Below are 14,435 nucleotides of genomic sequence, written 5' to 3'. Positions count from 1 at the left end.
TAGTAACAAGTTTAGGTTGAGAGGTCTTAGTGTTTTCAGATTTCTGGCTCATTTTTGAACAAGGTTTAAAAACTTGAGAGGGTGGTAGATAAAAAGTGTTATTAGAACAATAGACAGAGGGACTAATATTCAGGGTTGCAAAAATGGAATAGTTATGAGTAAATTTTGAAATAGGAAGGGTGTGCCTTATTTCTCATGCAACAATGATCATATGAGAGATAAACTTTCGTTTTACTCTTGCATGCCTCCCTTGCATTAATTTCTATAAGTTTTCACACATGCAAATACCAAGAGCGCCCCTTATATTTTCAAATTGGGCTACATCTAAAGCTTTAGTAAATATGTCTCGTAGTTACTTTTCATTTGCTACATGCTCAAGGTTAACAATTTTTATCTTCCACAAGTTCCCTGATGAAATGATGACGAATGTTAATATACTTAGTTTGACTATGTTGAACATGATTCTTTGAAATATTAATAGCACTTAAATTGTTGCAGTATAATGTTATGACATCTTGTTCGATATTGTACTCCTTCAACATCTATTTCATCCCTATCAATTAGGTTCAACAACTCCCTCCAACAATGTACTTAGCTTCTGTGTTAGAAAGAGAGACACAATTATGTTTCTTGCTGAACCAAGAGATTAAGTTATTTCCAAGAAAGAAGCATCCACCATATGTTCTTTTTCTATCATCAACACTCCCATCCCAATCAACATCGTAATACCATGCTATAATTGAGTAATTATCATGAGAATAGAGAATACCATAGTCACAAGTTCCATTTATGTATTTCATGATTCTCTTCACTTGAGTGAGTTGACCAACCTTGGGTTTAACTTGGTATCTAGCACAAACACCTACAGAAAATGTGATATCATGTCTGCTTGTTGTGTGATATAGTAGGCTACCAATCATGCTTTTGTGTAGACTTTGATCAACATCAACACCATTATCATCTATGGATAATTTCACATGTGTTGCAGCATGAGATCTCTTATGACTTGCCTTTTCAATCCCAAACTTCTTTACTATACTCTTTGTATAATTTCTTTGAGAAATAAATATGTTATCTTTCATTTTCTTTACTTGTAGACCAAGAAAGTATGTGAGGTCTCCTACAAGACTCATCTCAAATTCATATCACATTTGATGAATAAAATGTCCCACCATCTTGTTAGACATTCCAACAAAGATAATGTCATCAACATAAACCTGGGCTATCATCAGCTTTACTCTATCATTCTTTACAAATAGGGTTTTATCTATTCCACCTCTATTGTATCCATTGTTGATCAGAATATACAGTTAATTTTTCATACTAAGCTCTTGGAGCTTGCTTTAATCCATAGAGAGTTTTCTTTAAATTGTACACATAACTTTGTAAGCTAGGTTCAATGAATCCCTTTGGTTTCTCTACATAAACTTCCTCATTAATACCCATTCAAGAATGCACTTTTAACATTTGTTTTGTATAATATGAATTTAAACATGCATGAGACTCCCAGTAACAATCTAATAGACTCAAGGCGAGCAATTAGAGCAAATGTCTCATCAAAATATACTCCTTTTATTTGTGCGTATCCATAAGCCACCAAAAGAGCCTTATTTCTTGTTACATTACCATTTTCATCAGATTTATTCATGTAAATCCATTTGATACCAATGACATTTACATCCTTACGTCTAGGAACTAGCTCCCAAACTTTGTTTCTTTTGAATTGCCACAGTTCCTCTAATCATCTTGCCTAGCATTTACCAGAATTCATCAGTCAAAGCTTCCTTGATGTGTTTTGGTTCAATCTTGGAAATGAAACATGAGTTGGAAATCATATCTCTAGGTTTAATGATGACTCCTTCACTCCTTTATTCATGTTTCCTATGATATTTTCAATAAGGTGATATTTTTGAATTCTAATTGATGGTCCCTTGTTGGTTTGAATATTTTCATAATTTTTTCTTCCAGATTGAATGTCAAACTCCTTGTGTGAGACATCTGCTAGGACATCTGTCTGGTGAGGGTGTCGCACCTCGAAAAAAATGCGATCCCTCGCGATGGAACACGGAAAAATGTTGTTCGAAATAGAGTCGCCACCGAACATTATTTATCCCAATGAATGAATAGGAAAATATTGAGAAAACATTTAAGAAAATGGAATAATGGTCGTCGCAACCATATTCGGGTTCGGGAGTCGATTACGCAAGGGGAAGGTATTAGCACCCCTCACGTCTGTTGTACTCAACGAGAACCTTTTAGTCTGATTTTGCTATCTGAATGTTAGTTGACTGTTATTCGCTTGCTTCGAGTAATTAAAGTTGATAATAGATATGGATGAAGACCTCAGGAGGGAAATGGGAGGTTTTTTATTAGTGTGCTCGCGAAGATACAACAATCTCCTGCCTACGTATCCTTATGGTGCAATAAGAAAATCAGAGCATTCGTAGTTGGGCTACTACGAATATTTGGTGTATTTTGTTTGATGAGCGACTGTGTAGGTCGGCGTTCTAACGGCTAAACGCTGGCTTGTCTACTCTCGGTGGAGGCTCTAGCACTGGTTTGTTGTGCGCATTAGAAAGGATTTACAGTGTTCTTTTTTGGAAGGGGTTTTGGTCACGCGGGGGTGACAAGTTGAATTGACGTGTTTGGGTATTTTTGGTTGATTGGTTTCGATCGCGCGGGGGCGAGAAGTTGAGTTTAACGTGTTTTGAGATGTTTTTGAAGAACGACGAAAGATTGAGCAATGTGGTGCACATCAATCGTCCAATTCTTTCGAGGAATAATAAGGCGACCGCCTTCTACTCCTTTTTTTGTTCGGATTATTTTGAAAGTTTGTTTGCGGATATCGAATATGCACGGTAGTGAGGCGTACGCCTCCTACTTGCTTATTCAAAGAATAATGAGGCGTGAGCCACTTATTCCCTTATACAAGTTTAATTAAAATGTATTAATCGGAAGTCGATGATTTGTGCAATATGGCGATCGCCAATTATTCAAATAATCGAGAGATGGCGAGGCGAACGCCTCCCATCTTTTATCATCCAAAGTTTAGTTTATAAAAGATATGTTTTTAGACGATGTATTTGATTTGCGAAAATAGTTTGAATTTTGGATTTTGTAGGTTTTGAAAAGTCGATGATTTGAGCAATGTGGCGTACGCCAATTATCCAAATAATCAAGGAATGGTGAGGCGGACGCCTCCCATTCTCAATTGAAGTTTAAGTTAAAGTTTATTTTTTGAAATTGTATTCTATATAAAAGGTGATTTGAATTTATTTGATTGTGGTTTTAATTGGATCACGAAAACTCGAGCAATGTGGCGTACGCCAATTATTCGAATAATCAAAAGATGGTGAGGCGAACGACTCCCATCCTCTTATTATCTGAAATTTAGAATTTAGGACTTAGGATTTGTAGTTGATTTAGAATATGTGATTTGAATATGTATAATCATGGTCTTAAAATAATTTTAATTTAGAACTTATATTTGATTTGAAAAAGCGATTTGAAATTGTATGATTAAGGTTCAATCGGGTGACAAGAACTCAAGCAATATGGCGTACGCCAATTATTCAAGTGCTTGAGAAATAGTGAAGCGAACGCTTCCTATATTCCTTTTCATCCCAAACTTTAATTTAAATAGTCTCTACATTATATAAAAGAATGTAAAGTTCTTTTTGAAATGTATTGGTGAAAATGATTTGAATTTGGATTTATAGAATCAACCGGGAAAAACAATTAAAACTAACGATACAATGAAAATAAATTATTTATGTTTTTACTGTTTCCATTTATTAAGGCAATAATACATAGTGATTATGTTTATAATAAAAAAAAACTAGAAACAAGTTGTATTAAAAGATGGGCTTAAAAAATAGTGGTGATCCTGCAAGCTAAATCCGATTTCAAAATGCAATGGAATAAAGTAGCATCCAACGAAATGTTACTGTAATGAATGCTAAACAAATCAATTTTAAAGTGCAATAGAACAAAGTAGCAACATCAAACATTACTGCTATATCAAAACCAAAATGAACACTAAACAAATTAATTTCAAAATGCAATGGATTAAAGTAGCAGCACCAAACATTACTGCTATATCAAACCAACATGAACACTAAATAAGTTAATTTCAAAATGCAATGGATTAAAGTAGCAACACCAAACATTACTGCTATATTAAAACCAATATGAATACTAAACAAATTAATTTCAAAATGCCATGGATTAAAGGAGCATCACACCAAATGTTACTGTAATATCCAAACTAACATGAACACAAACTAATTTCCAAATGCCATGGATTAAAGCAGTAGTACTCAACATTTTTACAATAATTCACACTTCTAAATACATAATACATTCATACAAATCCAACACTAATGAATCAACATATAAAGCGTCGCGTTAATTTTAATGGGCCGATTGACAGCATAACAACATACATATCATGTAACAGCCACAAATAAAATCCGACATGAAACGCAATGTAATCAAAACCGGAAACAAATGCAGTATCCATAGCATCAACTCATATTATGTCACTCATGGATTGTATATACTCATAATACTCTAAAAACAAACGTGATGAAAATCGAACCGAGCGAAAAGCAAACAAACTGTGCTCGACGAAGTGCAATAAAATGATAGCTCAAAATAACCATGACTTTATGTTGTCAGCATAAATAATACGCATTTACCAAATCAAATCAAAGGCTCTCAATGGAAGTGATTCGTCATGCCCAGTTGATTGACAAAGCGGCGGGATCGGTTGCCGTGAGTTTATTGAGACTGAATTCGCAACGTCTTGGATGCGAAACAGCTATGCTTGTGGTGGCGATTCCAGACCCCAACCTTTAACATCATTGTTGGTTACAGTAGCTTGGAGTTGTGCGCAAATGTGTGTCGGCGTTTCTACGAACACTTGGCGGGTGGTGCGGATAAAGTGGACCGGAGAAGCGGTTGTACATGTGATGGCGGTAAAGAGAAATGAGCGAGGGCGATTGTTGTTAATGGAAGATCTGGGTGCGGTTGTTATTGCGAGTCGCGTTTTAATGGAAGGCGGTGAAATCGAAGGGAGAACAGGGTGGTTTGACAGGTTGAGTCGCGGAACCTTATAAGGGTCGTTCTCGTCGTGAACAAGTAAATTTAGCGTCTCGATTTGAACAAGATCGTGTTTGGACAGAGGGAGATATGTTACGGTGGTGCGGTTTGTGGATGCTGGTAGCGGAGGAGGTCGACTTAAGTTGGTGTTTCGTGGATGAAGAAGATGAGGGAAAAGAGATTTTCAGTGAGGTAGGTGGAGAATTGTCTTATGAGTGTGAGGAGAGAGAGATGATAGTTAGAGTGAGTGTTCAGAGAGTGGAGGTTATATGGAAAAACTGTTTCATTTCTTTTTCATTTTTGTCACGCGTGAGATTGGAGAGAGAGGGTGAGGTGGCGTGAAGGGTGAAGAGAGACTGAGTGAGGGCGCGTGTTGTTAAAATGAGTGGAGAGTGAGTTTCCAGCTGGCATTTTCTCTTTCTCTTTTTTCTTGTTTTTGTTTTATTCGGTGGCAAAAGTAGTGAGTGTGTGGGTGAGGGGAAAATAGCTGTCACGAAAATAATTATTACGATTTATTATTAAAAAAAAAATTATTAAAAACCTTAATCAATATTAAATAAAATTTTAGTTATTTAATTTGAAAATTTGAGCATAAAAACAAAAATAAAACAAATAAATATGCATACAAGTCAGGCGCTAATTCGCTCGAAAAATTAAACTGGACACTCTAAAATAATCAGCACGAAATATATTTATTGAAAAAATACAGCGTTTCTTCAAATTCTGAAATAAATTTGCACCGGTTAAAAAGGCTCAGGCGGGTCAAAACGCAACCGAAACAGCCGCCGAAAAATACAACGAGCACACCAGGTTAAACCACGTGAACCGTAGATTAATAATGCTGGTGTCTGCAATTTTAAATTTGAAACTTTTTACCCACTGATTTTGCATGTTCTTGAGAAACGAATTAACCAATTTGTCTGTATTTTCAATAAATTCATTCTGACTGATATTTTAGGTATTATTCACGATGAAATGCATGTCATGTTATGCATATGATGCAATTTAAGAAATGAAATCAAATTTACGAAAATTTAAACATGCCCGGACAAAATTGGGGTATGACAGAGGGTATACATCATCTTCATGTTCAACTTCTTTATTTTCTTCAGGGGTATTATCAATGATAACATTTATTAATTCTACCATTGTCTTGGTACGATAGTTATATACTATGTAGGCTCTACTATTTATGGACTATCCTAGGAATATTCCTTCATCACTCTTGGGATCCATCTTTCTTCTTTGCTCATGATCTGCCAAGATATATCACTTTCTACCAAAGACATGGAAGTATTTGACATTGGGTTTTCTCCTTTTCCAAAGCCCATACTGTGTTCCTTTAGTTCCAGATCTTATGGTCACACGGTTGTGAATATGACAATTTGTGTTCACACTTCAGCCCAAAAATAGGTAGGTAGATTCTTGCCATGCAATATGACTCTATCTGACTATTGCAAGGTTCTATTTTTGTGCTCAACCATTCCATTCTGCTGAGAGGTGATAGCTGCTAAAAATTCATGACCAATCCCTTTAGAGGAACTTAAGTCAGAGAACTTGGAGTTCTCAAATTCTTTGCCATGGTCGTTCCTTATTTTGACTATCACACTCCCTTTTTCTCTTCGAAGACGATGACATATATCTTTGAACACATCAAAAGTGACAGATTTTTCTCTAATAAAATTAATCCAAGTGTACCTTGAAAAATCATCCACACACATACGAAAACATATCTTTTTCTACATAGACTTTTCCTTGCATCGGCCCCATAAGGTCCATATTGAGTAACTTTATAGATTTAAAGGTGGTAAGATGTTGCGGCTTCTTGTGAGACATCTTGGCTTGCTTACCTAGGGACACCACACTGATGATTGTTACCAGCTTAAGAAAGAGATTGAAAGATTAATACATGAGGGATACCTCAAGAAATATGTAAAGGGCGACTCTTTCTAGAGGTCGGACAGGTCCAACTCGTGAGGGGGAGATGCCATGTGAAGAATTTAGAAACCTTCAAAAATGTAGTTATTAAAATAGTGAAGCATCTCCCAGTTGTCTTTGAGACACTTTCGTCGCCTCAAATTCAAGTTTCTAAATTTCTAAGTCAGACATCAATTATACCCCTTTCATCGTATAATTGATGCCCAAGCTATTCTTACTTTCATAGTGAACATATTCATTAAAAATATAAATATGAACCTGAAGGTGTGAAAAACACAAGAATGAGAGGTTTGAATTGGGTTTTACGAAACAAAAGCTTTTTCACCAACTCAAGAACACCACTTTAAGAGTTAATAACAAAGAGATAAACATAAGTAATTTTATCCTGGTTCACTTGAAACTCAAAGCTACTCCAGTCCACCCGCCAAGGTAATTTCGCCTTATACACAAGGACTTAATCCACTATAATAAACTGATTACAATAATCACAAAGAATAATCTTCTTTGTCTTCTCAAGGATCCGACTATACCCTAGTCTCCCTAAGAAATCACAAAGAATAACCTTCTTTGTCTTCTCAAGGATCTGACTATACCCTAGTCTCCTTAAGGAATCAAATAAACAGTTTGAATAATATTTTGTCTGTTACAAGTTGCTTCTATACAAGCAGATTTTACACAAATTATAAACAAATACTTAAAGAAAAACTATGTACAAAAATTGATACCTTTTCATAAATAAACATACTTGTCAAGTTATTGTAGCACCGGCGATTTCTTCAAGTCTCTAAGTCTCACTTATATAGCATAAGAAAAGAGACTGTTGGAGGGTAAAATGGGAAAGCTAAATAGAGAGGTTGTCCTCTGTTGGATGGTAAAAGGATTGATATTGTGTATTGTCCTTCGCCCACAAGTTAAGTGACATGTGTGATGTATAGTACTGTCCTTGCCCATGAAATCAAGTAGTGGAGATAATATTTGATTTGTACTATGTACTATTTGATCATGTGCCCATTTGGTCTTATCTTCAAGTTCATTGGCTTCTTATGAAAGTTGATGAAGCATGGAATAAAGAAACATAAAGTTGGATTCAGAAACTTCAGAATCTTTAGTCAGAACCTTGACAGCGTCAGTAGTCTGGCTTGAGATATTCAGTATCTTTAGAATCTTTAGAATCTTTAGAGTCTTCAGAATCTACATTCAGAACCTTAATAACCTCAACGTCTGGCTTGAGATCTTCAGAATCTTCAGCTAAGTAATATAAATTCATAAGCTTTCCATTCTTTAGAAGCTTAGTGATCAGAGTCACGTCCAAAAGCATGAACTAAGAGAATGTTGCAGCAGCAATATAAGATATCCTCAGAAGCTTCTCACGAGTGAATCAGCACAGAAGTAGAAAGATCATTGCAACAAAAACTTTGAACATCTTTCAAAACTTCTTATGACTGACGAAAATTGGAACTCATCATTCAGAAACTGATGATGTTGCACATCATATACTCGGAATCAGAACTGGTTGTTAAAGCTACATAATAACAAACCATTAGGGTACAAAAATTATTCTCACACAAATACAACATTGTTATCATCAAAACTCAAGGTATAAATGCATAATCAAATTTTATTCTAACAATCTCCCCCTTTTTGATGATGGCAAAACATGAATTTTGGTGAACAGTTTTGTACAAGGTAATCATAGAAGAATACATCTTACAGAAGCACAAAGCTCCCCTAGAGATGTATAATCCTAAAAAGATAAAATCATAATGAAAGAACACTTTCCTGATTAACCTTTTTGATGTACCAAAATGATCTTCCATTAGAATCTAGTTTGTCTTCAGAAATTGCTTGATGTTGCCCAGAGCATTGGTTTGTTAACATCAACATTCTGATGAGCTTCACTTCAGAAGCTTGGTTGAATTCTCTTGACGAAGCTTCAGAGCTGGTTGTCTTTAGAAGCTTGAATTTTGGTTCTCTTTAAAATTATCTTTCAAAGCTAGGTTACCTTTGAAGCATGAGTCTCTTTGAAAATAACTTTCAGAACCTGGTTAAGAATTCTTCTTAAAATCTTTATTGCCAAGTCTGATTACTATGGAAGTTACACTTCCTCATAGCTTGATTCTGAATTTCCGAATTTTTCAATTCTTCAAAACATGATGCCAAGTACCCAATGTTCTAAGTTCAGAGCATGGTTATTAATTCCTTAAAGACTCATATGCTTGGATTTGATGCTCAATCATCAGCATGAAAGTTTTCGAACTCATATAGTAGACCATTTCATCAAAAACTGGTAACTTACATTCTGATCTTTGAAACTTCACAAGAGCTTCTGATGTTTGAACTTAACCATTATGACCTTTGAACATAACCCTACAAAATAGTTAACAAACTATCGAAGTAGTTGTTAGTAGAAACATTAAACAAAGTTTGGGTTCTTATTCAAGAATTTAGGTATGTCAAAATTAATTACTATTATTCCCCTTAGATATGTTTCTCCCCATTTGTCATCAATCAAAAATACATATACAAAATAAATAAGATAAAAAATAAATAGAAAGAAACAAACATGATTTTCATTAAGCATGCCAAAAGGCATAAATGATAAAATCAAATAGAAAAACACTTAAAGCAAAATAATTTTTTTAAAATGCTAAGGGTTTTAAGGATGAGGTGGAGGAAGTTTGGATAGTATCAACTAAAAAATCATATCCTATTTGTCCAGATGCTCTTTGACCAGATAATTATCAACTTTGATTTCCTCAATGGTCTTCCGAAGCACATCAGGAATTTCTCCAGAAGAAGTTCTAACAGACTGTTGATGAAGAGAAACTTTAATTTGTTGGTCTTCAGACTATTGGTTCTCAAAAGCAACTAGATGAGCAGTAGTTTCTTCCATAACACATTTTTGATGCCCAAAATCTACCTCAGCTTCCTGAGCAACTTCCTGAAGCACTTCCTCAATAACTTCCTTAATCTCCAGATCAGGAAAACATAGTGGAGCAGTTCTTAACTTCCAGAGTTCCATTAAGGGAACAAACCCAGAGCTGAAGTTTCTTTTAGATAAGTCGTACCCAAAGTCCTTTAGCTTGGGGATTATGGAGTCAATCCACCTTCTGTAGGCTTCCCAAGCAGAATCACTTTCAGCTGGATTAGTTGAAGAACAACTAGTCGTCATAGCTTCATACAGACGGCTTCGTGATTCTGACTCAAGCTTCCTCAGAATCTGACTAATATTGGGACTAGGTTTAGGTGGTTTGGGGGTTGTGACAAAAAGGTCTATTTTGGTTTCATCATGATCAAGGACATAAAGAGTTGGAAGTGTATGGAAAATGATCAGGGGTGTTTCTGAATCAGATACTTCTGGTTTAGGTTCATAATTGAACATGCCTTCAGGAGTACCCTCAGACATATGGTTTCCAGAATATCTCAAGGGAGATGTTCTAGGGGTTGTTATCTTTGGATTTTCCATGTGAGGAGGAGAAACAGATGGAGGTGGAATGGGTGAAGAAAGTAACTATGAAGGAGGTGGTGTTGGTGGTATCCGTTATTGTTATTTTAATTGAGTATCAGAAACTTTATGAGTTTCTATAACAGGTTCTAAGATAGGATTTTCTATGGGAGGTAGAAGTAAAACAAGTTCAGAGATTGGTTGGGAAAAAATTGGTTAAGAGATAGATGAAATTGGTTGAGAAGTGGAAGGTGGTGGAATTGGTAAGATCCTTGCAGAAATAGTAGAATCAGAAACAACAAGATTACTAGCTTCAGGAAGCTTACTAGAAGTAGTAGTGTCAGAAGCTTTAGAAGATTGCTGGATAACAACAAACGTGTCCTTTAGAAGCATTGCTTTTTGGAACTCACTCATCTTCATCCAGAAGGATAACGACCTTCTTCTTTTTCTTCTGAGGTCTTTAAGATCCTTATTCTCTATACTTTTTCTTCCTCTCCCCATGCACATATGGATAAGTTTATGGAAGGTTGAAAGGATCAACCAGTGGATCAATTCCATCCTTAAGACAACTTTCAAGGTAGTACTTTAGAACTTCTGGAGGATCAATCTTGGTAAAGAATGGAAAGTTGTCAACTAGAATCCTCATTCCACATATATCATCCTTTAAGGGAATGAAATCTAGCCTTACTACCTTAGAGATGAGACCCATGCTCTTGAGATTCTTCCCCAAGAAGATCTTTCTAGGATACTTCATTAACTCATTAGTTAAACCACTTAACAGAAGGTTATCCACCATACCATTGTCAACAAGAATATCAAAAATTAGCCTTCCATTAGGAATGAACCTAATTTTTCTTTTCTTTGAAGAACTACAGGTTCTGGATTCTCTTATTGAATCCCTTAGAAATTTGAACAAAATAGAAGGGAGTGCCAACTTGAGACCCTTTTCTAGAAAGAACAACATAAACTTCTGACGAGTGTTGACATAGTCATAACTTTTGGTGCTAGGTTTATGGTGAATGCAATCCAGAATGATCTTGAACCAAACTCTTGGGTTGTTTGTTAAGTCCTTGGCACTAGGAACTTTATCATCATCAATATTAGTTCTGGCCTTAAAGATGACATAAGCTATTGTTGATTCTCTCTTAGCAATGATTTTGGCACTGTGGATTCTTTTTCCTCTTCCATTATGCGAGATTAAATCAGCAATGGATTTCTCAGTGATTACGATCTTCCTGTTCATAACATAAGAAGTTATCGTTTCCATTTCCGCAGTAGCGTACACCCAAAACTGCTTCACAAGCACCGGGTAAACAGGACCAGTTAACATTTCAAAGAAACCCTTCCATTCTTGGTGTTCCAAGGTTTCAGAGAAATCGAAGCCATTATCCTTCATATTTTTGAAGTCCACGATAGTCTCACAAAGTACCATTAACTCATTAACATGAGTATTGAGAGTTAACTCAGGAATCACTTCCATAACGGGGTGATTTTCATCAGCCATGGAGCGACTGGAAGAAAGTTGTTATTGAATCTGTTGTTGATGAGCGGCCATTATTGAAGTTGAAGAAGAGGATGAACAGTTGCAAAGAGGTGGTTTAGGTTTGAAATAATAAAGTATGGGAATAATATGAGTGTAGTGTGAAAATATGAGTGAAGTGGGTTTATGTAGAACTTTTTTTGCAATGATGACAAGGTAAGAATTACATAGTCATGAGGGGAAGCGTAAGAGATTTTAACCTAATTCCAAGAATTGTGAAACCCAATGTATCACGTTGTTATCACGCATGCTCATAAAGTGGGACAATTGTCATCACTTAGAACCACATGATATTAAACGACATAACAACCATTTAATGCAATGACTGTTCAGAATCAAGAAGACAAATTGATAAGATTACTTTTGATCAAAACCTTTCTGATTCATGAAACTTCATTACTTCAGAAATCTCATGTCTCAGAGTCAACAAAAAAAATTCTTAGAATCTAATCTAGAGTTGAAGACTTAAACATTCTAAAATTCATCTTTTCGTTATGTACATAAATCCATAAATAAGTTTCTCATAATGAAAACAAATCTATCTTCAGCAAAGAGTTTTGTAAATATATCATCCCATTGGTGGTATGTATCAACAAATTTTAGGTGAAAAATACCCTTCTAAACATAGTCACATAAAAATGATGTTTAATTTCAATATGCTTAGCCCTAGAATGAAAGATAGGATTCTTAGACAAATAAATAGCAGAAGTATTATCACAGAGAATAGGAATGTTACTATCAGATATCTAATAATCTTCCAATTGACTCTTCATCTAGAGCATCTTAATGTTGCATCCAGAAGCTACAATATATTCAACTTCGGTTGTTGAAAGTGCAATTGTTGATTGTGTCTTGCTGGACCATGAGATCAGATTGTCTCCCATAAATTGACAACTTCCGGAAGTACTTTTCCTTTCTATTCTATCTCCAGCGTAGTCAGCATTACAATAGCCTACTAATTTATATTCACTTACTTTTCTATAAAATAAACCAAGGTTAGTAGTACCTTTCAGATACATAAAGATTCTCTTAATAGTAGTTAAATGAATCTCCCTAGGATCTGATTAGAAGCAATCACATAAGCAGAAACTGAATAAAATATCAGGTCTAAAAGCGGTTAGATAAAGGAGAGAGCCTATATACCTCTGAATAACTTTTGATTTACCTTACCGCTTACCTCTTCTTTCTCTGGAATACATGTAAGATGCATTAGAGTCTTTGCTTGCTTGCATTCTGACAAGTTAAACTTCTTCAGAAGTTCCCTTGTATATTTGCTCTGATGAATGTATGTTCCTTCTGAACGTTGATCAATCTAGATTCCCAGAAAGAACTTGAGTTCTCCCATTAGACTCATTTCAAATTCTGCCTGCATTGACTTAGCAAAATCCTTTCACAATGAAGTATTAGCAGAACCAAAAATAATATCATCAACATAAATTTTTACAACCAAAATATCATTCTTAAAGGTTTTTCAAAAGAGTGTTGTGTCCACTTTCCCTCTGGTAAAATTATTTTCCAAAAGGAAGTTAATTAGTCTATCATACTAAGCTCTGAGAGCTTGTTTCAGAACATATAACAATTTCTTCAGTTTAAAAACAAAGTCAGGATTTTGAGAGCTTTCAAAACCAGGAGGTCGGTGCACATATACTTCTTCAGAAATATATCCATTTAAGAATGAACTCTTAACATCCATCTGATAAAGGATGATGTTATGAATGACTACAAACGAAATTAAAAGACGAATGAACTCTAACTTGGCAATTTGAGCAAAGGTTTATGTATAGTATATACCTTCTTGCTAACTATAACCTTGTGCTACCAGTCGAGCCTTATTTCTGACAAGTTCGCCCTCCTCATTGAGCTTGTTTCTAAAAACCCATCTTATTCGAATGACATGGAAACCCTTTGGTTTCTTAACAAGATCCCAAACATCATTTCTGGTGAATTGATTCAATTCCTCTTGCATAGCCATAATCCATTCATTATCCAGAAGAGCTTCATCAATAGATATGGGTTCTATTAGAGATACCAAATCTAGAAGAGTCTCTTCAGAAGGTTTGAATGAATATCTAGTTCTAACTGAAGCGTCTTTATCTCCTAGTTTCAATTCTTCAAAATGAGAAGTTCTTGGTCTACTCTTCTTCTGATGAGTTGGACCAACGAAAACTTCCAGTTGAGTCGCTTCTGGGTTTTTTGCTTCAGATTCTTTAGATTTTCCTTCTGAGTCTTTTTCTCCAGAGCTAGTATCCTTGGATTCTGAAAGATTGATCTTCAAATATGCAAATTTCTCAACTAGCTTTGACTTTTCAGGTCAAGCTTATCATTGAATCTAACATGAATTGATTCTTCAACAATTCGTGTTTCAGTGTTGAAGATTTTATAGCCTTTAGAGCATTCAGAATATCCTAA

At 35.3% G+C, this 14,435-nt stretch overlaps 1 protein-coding gene across 1 annotated transcript; it reads right to left on the bottom strand.

Annotated features, from left to right (window-relative positions):
* Nucleotides 1-566: 566 nt before the first annotated feature.
* LOC127131119 (secreted RxLR effector protein 161-like) lies at nucleotides 567-1,082 on the bottom strand. Its single transcript, XM_051060053.1, has one exon. It carries the CDS (start codon nucleotides 1,080-1,082, stop codon nucleotides 567-569), a length of 516 nt encoding a protein of 171 aa, XP_050916010.1.
* Nucleotides 1,083-14,435: the final 13,353 nt, after the last annotated feature.

The sequence above is a fragment of the Lathyrus oleraceus genome, chromosome 3 (genome assembly GCF_024323335.1).
Source record: "Lathyrus oleraceus cultivar Zhongwan6 chromosome 3, CAAS_Psat_ZW6_1.0, whole genome shotgun sequence".
NCBI classification, from domain to species: Eukaryota; Viridiplantae; Streptophyta; class Magnoliopsida; order Fabales; family Fabaceae; genus Lathyrus; species Lathyrus oleraceus.
The sequence above is the reverse complement of the archived record's forward strand: the minus strand, read 5'-3'. Positions and strand labels throughout refer to the sequence as shown.